Here is an 8,520-nt window from a genome sequence, read left to right as displayed (position 1 = left end):
ACACACACACACACACACGCACGCATGCATACCCTTACACATGCCCATAAATCAGCTGCTTGACCGCTTGAGCATCTCTACTCCAATAATGTTTGGGGTTCGGTTAGTTTTAAGGCATCAGAATCTGTCATTCTGCTCAATCTTCCTCATTCTCAGCGACACCATCTCTGTCAATATCAGTTGATTATTACACCATCTCCTTCCGCTCATTTGCATTCATAGTCATCTGGTTGTGCACAAACCAGAAACAGAAAATATGATTTGTCATGCTAATAAAAGAAATAGTGGAGCTAATGCTATCAATAATCACTCTGTTCCATTTATGTATGACAGTGCTCTGGCAGCGAGGCAGCATATACAATCTAAAGGCCTGGCCACTGATACACATAAATAGAATGAAGCAAGTAATAATGTCATTAGTTACACTTTTTATTGAGAGGTCATGTGAAAGTTGTTAATTTCTTTTCCTCTCTTTACTTGTGTACCCTTCCTACATCAGCATATTGCACAAACGCAATCATAATGGGAGTAAGCAGGTGCCTGTTTGGAAAAAAGGTCCTCCCTTGTGACCATGCTGTTGCGTTCAAGCTTTGGTCCCAGCAGCTAATATCCTAATCAGAGTCCTTGTTGCATGGGCTAATCTGGTGGCGACAGAACAGGAGCTGTAATAAGGTAGCCTTGGCGGATCAAAATAAAGGCTACAGCACAGTGGAGCCCGAAAGTGACAACTCAGTCTATCATTATAAATCAGATTAGGCCAGAGGGAAGGTACCCAAGTACTAACCAGGTACTTTAAAAGGCAAATCAGCACTGAGTCATTTAGGACATCCTTGGTGTGTGAGCAGGTGTTCTGGCTTCAACAGATGATGGAAAACACCTGCTATGAATTCACTGATGGTATAACTGGAATTATAGTGTGCAGATGGAGTCCTCCGCCCTTAGTGAGTTTCTTGTGATTTTTTTTTTTTTTTTTTTTTGTAATCAAATAATCTATGCAGGGAAAAAAAATAATAATGTTGCAGATGACCGAAACAAATGGACAAATATGCTTTCATGTTGGGGAAATGTTTCGTTAAAGTCTTAGTAGGGACTGTTTGTCTCTTAGCTGATGATAAAACAAACCTGCATTCAAACAAGTTTGACCTATTTTAATCAAATACAGCTTGGACAAAATTAAGGGAACATGAACTGGAAAAATAAATTCATCTCTTGACTGTGAAAAAAAAAGACAGAAAAGATGTGACAGATATTAATGCTGTTCGATTTCTGATGTCATTTTAAAGAGTTTTTAACTCCTATCCTCAAGATAACATGCAAATGCAAAGGGATTAAAAAAATACATACATTTTGTGATTTTACTTTAAATGTTAACATCAGCATAAAAGCATCAATTCATGTTTTTATTGCAAAACATCGTATTCAGAATGGTATATAAACAAGATTTATATTGTGACTGATCGAACATTAAATTTACAAACGTGTGTGCGTTTCCACTGCTTTTTAATCAGAGAACTGAGCAAAAGTGAATTGCACTCATTTATTTAGTTGCTTGTTAATTTCACAAATTAAAGTTTGTGCATTCATGAAAAAATAACTACAAAACAAACAATGTCTTTCATTGCAGAACAAATATTAAAGTCCCTTTTTACCACCCTACTATTGGATTTCTAAAGATTGCTTTAGTGCTGTAGCTGTGATGTGATTTTTTTTCTTTTTTTACATTGGGAGGTATGAAGTAGAACATTTTTTCAACTTGTCACATATCACATTAAATTTAGATCTCCTGGATAACTCTGATCTGTCTCAATCAGTTCAATATAGATCTTTCTTTAAAAGACAAACATTGTTAACCATTGTTAAAATGATCTGATCAGTTCATTTATAACATGCCATAATTCCTACCATCTTAATTATATCAATATTCAGTTTGAATTGAATGTAAGCTGTAACTTCTTGATTTTTTTATGCATTTGTCTTAACTTATTTCCAGCTCAGCTTATCTCTTTTGTTAAGCATGAATCAAAATCCTTTAACAAATAAACCATAATGAGTCATACTCCAACCCTTTTCAATCACCATGTTTTTTTTTCTCCTGATATAATTACTAATGAGGTTTATAGAGATATGTGTCATTTCAAATGACCACTGTAAAAATACCAAATGACCATGCCGTGGAGTGAAATTCGAGAAGAAATGTGCCGTTTGTTAACAAGCAGATGGTGTTTGGTAGTGAACTGTTAATACAAACATGTACGTTGAATATTTAGTATCAGTGAGTTTTGTTGGTGTGCCAGTTGAGGAGTTTAGAGTTTCATCTAAATTCTGGCACACATTCTGGTTTGGTCTACGGATGTGTGTTTGGATGCGCAACATGATCATCAAGCCACCACACATCTATCATGCACTGTATTGTTGGTAAAGTGTTTGTCGTGTAGGGGAAGGTAATCTGTCATGTGTGTGTTGCTGCTACATGAATACTGATGCATGAAGCTAATAGCATGACTGACTATCATTTGAACTTGATTTCCATAATAATACAGTCAAAAGGAGTTTGCACACATGCATGCACATTGTTAATGGAGTGTCTGAGTTCAGTCAGATCAGCTCTTATTTTAACTTGTTAAAAGTAATAAAATATGTTGATTGAAAGGTACTGATATTTATCAGTAGCCATGCTACTTCATTGAGGTACTGTGTTCACTAACACAAAATCTCATTTCTAAGTTTTTCAAAGGACATCAGTGCACAAGTTATGCTTAAAGGATGAACACTCTTCAGAGAAAACAATCAACCGTAGTTCATTTTTCTTATGATCTCTTCTCTTTCCAGCCTTGCCCAGTTACACTTGTGGTAATCCTGGACAGCTACTAAATGGCCACCAGCAGGGCTCCAGTTTTAATATCGGGGATAAAATCCGCTACAGCTGCAGTCCTGGCTACATGTTAGAGGGTCACACCACCCTGTCCTGCCTTGCCACTTCAACTGGTACTGCAGCCTGGGATTTTCCACTTCCTTACTGCAGAGGTAAGTAGAATGAACAGCAGCAATCCTGCAGTTGTTAAAAAATATGCTTGATCTCAAAATAAGTAGAGTCACGAAACACACATTTAAATTATTTCTATATTTAGTGACTTTGACAAACAGTTTTAGTCACAACAATTAAAAAAATGGTTCCAAGGTTCCAAAAAATATGTTTTGGAAGTGAATTAATACCATAGTTTGCAAGCTGTGGTGCAAGTGCCACTGGGTGATACTTAAGATCCCTCTTGTGGTACACAGAAGTATTTTTGGTATCAACCATCAAACTGAAAAAAAAAAAAAAAAAGAAACAAACTAATTAACTTTCAGAAGCTGTATGTGATGAAAAAAAAGGCAGAGAGAGCCAAAAGATGAGTGGTTCAAGCAAATTACGATCTTGGCTGCAAATAGAAACAACTGGAAGGAGAAGTGCAGTGGAAAATATTTCAAAACACCCCCCTGCCGAAGCTGAAGTGGATGATGGTGAAGCAATCTACTAGTGGCTACTTAAGCATTGCCAGTGAAGTCTCTTATCGGATCCCCTATCAATAAATAAATAAATAGATAAATAAATAAATAAAAGAGGCACAAATCTGTGAGGAAACTTGATTAAAATTATTTCTTGTTTGCATTTAATTGTTTGGGGCAGAGGAAGAGCCAAGTATTTGAAATTTTGTTCTCAGCAAAAAAAATCTAAAACTCTTACATCTTAAGGTGACTTTTCACTCCACTACATTTCTCTAAAGACTTTAGTTACTTGTTCCTTTTTTTGTGTTCATACCAATATCTTATTTACTGTGTCAGGACCTCATGTGTTTCCTCCCAGTCAGGTGCTTGTGCCAGTTGTCCCTCGCTCAGAGTTAGCAAGCACCCCTGCGGCAGCGACACCTGCCATTGTGCTGCCTGACCTGACACAACACCGTTTTGAAGAATAGTTGTATGTGAGCAAAAGTCACTCTGATGGGGGACAAATTTACATAATTTATAAGGGAGCAAAAATAATGCATTTTCACATGGCTGAATAGGATGCACACGTCTTAGTCATGTGAGCCAGCGTGCATGCGAAGTCCATTTGCTGTCTTGTGTGCACGCGTGCGTGTGTGAGTTCCCTTGGATTCTTGTAGCCATTGGTTTGTGTCAGTGTGCCTGCTGAGCGGCCCGCTGAGACACTATGCCATCTGTAGCCAGGCCGGGTGTCAGGAAGCCCACAAAGGAGCACACATGGCTGGGCACCACGAGCCAGAACAATCACCACCTACCCAGCAAACGCAGGCACATGACCATATGAGAAAAAAGTGGGATGATATTGCATAGGCATTAGTACATTTTACTTTGTAATGAAATTTATAGTAAGAAACTGTCAAAGAACTATAACAACATTCAGTGTTTTTTCTTTTTTTACATAAATAACCAGCTATTGCTGTTAAGACTAATTTTCAGCTTTCATTCTTCTCCTAATGCTCACCCAGACTCTGTTCTTAAAAAAAAAATCTCAAGGACTGAGGGATGTGATTATGCCACCTTTTCAGCTGAAATTACATGCCAACAAGTTTTAGAAACTTGCAATTTGGTTGTGATTAATTGAGGTCCTCTGGTGACCACATAAAAGTCAACTTTTACACCTGAGTGCTCCTTCATAATGTGCAAGTGTATTGTTAATGTCACTTCAATTTTAGTGGCTGCCCATATGTGGGGAGGGGGTGGGGGGGGGGGGGCAGGGCGCCCACTTTACTTTTAAAGCAAGAGGCACATTTTCTGGCATCGTCACCACTTTGGACTCAAGACAGTGCTGATGTGCCAGCGCTGCTGAGCCAAGGATGATAGCCACCTATCGATGGCACAGATAATGTTTTACATGTCCTGTGTCATGCTCATCAATTTGTTTTCTTAGCTGTAGAATACATTAAGTCCAGTCTGATTAAAACTTAAACTGTATTTTTGTCACTGCTCTCATACAAATCTATCTCCTTTTTAGTTTTATCAAGTTGTCAAGAAAGGAGCCTGCAACTAAAAATATCAAAATTACCCAGTGTGCCGTCACTATTGTCATATTATCACATTTATTTGTACTTCCTGCTATGACGTGAAAATGTTTGCATACCCCTTGCATGTTTTTGCATTTTGTGACATCACAACAAACACTTCAAATATACAAATATTTCACTGGTATTGTTATGTGATAGATCAACACAAATCAGTGCAAAAATACAACGTGGAAGAAAAAAAACATGGTTTCGTGTAAAAAGTTTGGTGGGAATTTCATTTCGGACCTGAATCAACAGTTCCCACTGTTCACTCCCAATATGGCTGGAAATATTTTGGGGTATTTTTTCACCACTTTCCACATCTGAAACCTTTTTCATATTGTTCTTCGCAAAATTGCTCAAGCTCAATTACTTTAGATGGGAAGCAACCATCAAGAAAGTTTTCCAAGTCTTACCCGAGATTCTAGGTTGATTTAGGTCTGAACGTTTACTAAGACATTCTAGCACAAGGATAGGCTTTAATCTAGATCAATGGTCTTCAGCATTGTTCCTCGTGACACCATGTCCAGCATGTTTTAGCTGTTTCAATGCATGCTTCGGCACACCTGATTCTAATAATTAAATTACCTTCTCAAAATGTCAAGTTTAACAGAAGCCTGTCAATCACTCATTCATTTCAGTCAGGTGTGTTGAAGCAGGGAAACATCTAAAACATATAGGACAGTGGGTGATGAGGAACAGGGTGGAATACCTCTGATCTTGATCATTTCATTGCAGCTCTGGCTCAATTTTTCATGTCTTTGTCCAGCTGAAAGGTGAACCTCAGCCCCAGTCTCAAATCTTTTGCTGACTCCAACAGGTTTTCTTCCAAGATTGCCCTGTATTTGGCTCCACCCATCTCCCCATCAACCCTGACTAGTGTCCTTGTCCCTGTTTCAGAAAAGCACCCCCACAACACAGTGCCATCAATACCATGTTTCAGGGCAGGTGTGGTGTTCACTGATAGTTTTCTGCCACATGTAGCAGTTTGCATTCAGGTCAAAGAGATTGGTGTTAACCTTATCTGCCCATAGCACCATCTTCCACATGTTTTGCTGTGTCCCCTACAAGTTTGAAAGCAAACAAGACTCTTGTGGCTTTCTTTCAACAATGGCCTTCTTTGTGCCACTCTTCTACAAGGATCAATCTTGTGGAGTGCATGACTAATAGATGCCCATGGGGACATATTCTCCTACCTGAGCTGTCAATCTCTTCAGCTTCTCCTAAAATACCATGGGCTTCATGGCAGCTTCTTGGATTAATGCTCTCCTTGCCTGGCTTCTCAGTTTAGGTGGATAGCCATGTCTTCGGAGATTTGCAGTTGTGCCATACTCTTTACATTTATTGATAATGGGTTGAATAGCACTTTTTAAAAAGGGATATGCAAACTCTGCTTTTTTAGCTGTTAAAGCTGCCTCTGGCTTTGGGTCAGACTCTGGCTCCAACATGTAAAGCTTGATGGACAATTCTAGTTGTTGACATGTTTTAGCAAATTTGTAAATAAAAAAAGTTTCTGCACTGCTTTAAAGTTGTAAGCCGCTCTATCAAACCAGAATGCACTGGTCTGGAAGCTGGAGGGGTGGCATTTAAAGAAACAGCCTCAAAATGAGATGATCTGAGACACACCTCAGAAAATGGGTGAAGCTTGAACAATTACAATAAGGGAAGAATTCAGACCAAAGCATTGCAGTTCTGGTTTGCATAGAACTCAACTGAATTATTAAAATGTGGATTTCTTCTTTAAGATGTTCAAACCTAACCCTGCTTTAAAATTCTTGACTTTATCCCTAAACTTTCTGCTATCTTCCTCGGTCTTTATGATGCTGTTAGATAACAGATGTTCCATAACATCTCTGAGGCCTTCACAGAACAATTATATTTGAAATGAGATTAAATTACACACAAGTGGATTTGATTTCCTAATTGGGTGAATTCTGAAGGCAGTTGGTTTCACTGACTTTTAGTTTTGGGCATCAGAGTAAAGGATATTAAATACAAATGAATGGCACACTTTACATAATTGTACTTATGTATCATCTTACTTCCACTTCACAGTTATAAACTACATTTTGTTGTTTGTCACATAAAATCACAGTTTGTGGCAGACATGAGGAATAACTGAAAGCTTTTTCAAGGTATTGAATACGAATACTTTTATTTTTCAGATTTTTGCTTATGCATATTTTGAAGCTTCATATAAAGTTTTTTTCCTCCTTATGTAGTTTACCATAGCTCCTACAGTATTCGTATACTCTATACAGCACACAACTATCTCAGTATATCTTTTTGGAAGCCAATGATATTCTAGGTGACAGCTTTAAATGGTACTGTTCATAATGGCAGAAGCATTTTTGGCATTAGTTTAAAAATGTGACATTTTGCACAATTCACACAATAAAACACCAATGTTCAGTGTTTTTTTTTTTCTTTCATAGACTGCTTTATTTTCAGTTAATACACAGTGGCTGTATTGGCCAATACCAGCCAACGAATGCTATAGGTGACAAAGAGTCAAGATGAGATGGAGAGTTAAGTGTCCAGAGACTTCCTTTCAAGTGTGAAGAAACAGTCCTGTGTGGAATATCAATTCTTTTTTTTCTCTTTTTTTCTGTCTGCATTGTACTTCCAGTCACTCCCACTGCAAAAATCACCTGTCATCTCTCATTCTACCTTTCTCTTTCTTCATTGTCCACCGTTCCTCTGCTGATTTCCCCCAATCCCGTCCTCACATGTCACCTGTCATCTTCTTCATCCCCTTCTCTTCACCCTACCGTCGTGCTTTCCCTCCAATTGAAATTCACACCCCACAGGTTTCCTCTCGTCCGTACACTCCCTGGCCCTCCCTCGGGGGGTTTGCCATGGTGACAGGTAGGATGGATGATAGACAGGGCCAGACGCTTCTGAGATCCTCCTCTTCTCTTTAAAACATCACAAAGAGACAGCTGGCAGGCCACTATAATCAGATCTACAAAAAACACTCACCTCTATTAAAAACAAATAAAAAAGGTTAAAATGTTGGTTAGAATTCCCCTTAATGTGTCTCCTCCATTTTATTGATCTGATCCTCTGTATCCGAAGATACATATTTTCTTTTTTTAAGTCAACATATCATCTACTCTATTATTTAAAGATGCATTTCAAGTATAAAGATGTTATTTAATTATTGCCATGGCAACACAGTAAATTAACCCTTTATTTTTTAAAGCAGTCTGAGGAGTGAAAATATAGCTGTGATTAACACAAAACTGAAATAATTAAAGTTTAATCACTCCCTTCTATGTTACACTAGTTTGCATCATTCTCTATACCTACTTCCTGCTGACTGTAAAATAAAAATAAAAAAATCACTGAGAGGCATTTTGAAATCCTAAGACTGCCGTGTTTCTGGCCTCCAGCAAAACAATATATATATGTGTGTGTGTGTGTGTGTGTGTGTGTGTGTGTGTGTGTGTGTGTGTGTGTGTGTGTGTGTGTGTGT

The 8,520-nt window shown here is 38.1% G+C and overlaps 1 protein-coding gene across 2 annotated transcripts in view; it reads left to right on the top strand.

Moving 5' to 3' along the window:
• The window catches only part of csmd2 (CUB and Sushi multiple domains 2), a gene marked incomplete at its 5' end in the record, with an annotated part of 325,712 nt that overhangs the window by 72,940 nt on the left and 244,252 nt on the right, over positions 1 to 8,520 (top strand). For both annotated transcript variants that reach the window (XM_014021334.1, XM_014021333.1), the window contains 1 exon segment: positions 2,830 to 3,024. In XM_014021334.1, coding sequence (XP_013876788.1) covers positions 2,830 to 3,024 — 195 coding nt within the window.

The sequence above is a fragment of the Austrofundulus limnaeus genome, unplaced genomic scaffold (genome assembly GCF_001266775.1).
Source record: "Austrofundulus limnaeus strain Quisiro unplaced genomic scaffold, Austrofundulus_limnaeus-1.0 Scaffold288, whole genome shotgun sequence".
NCBI classification, from domain to species: Eukaryota; Metazoa; Chordata; class Actinopteri; order Cyprinodontiformes; family Rivulidae; genus Austrofundulus; species Austrofundulus limnaeus.
The sequence above is the reverse complement of the archived record's forward strand: the minus strand, read 5'-3'. Positions and strand labels throughout refer to the sequence as shown.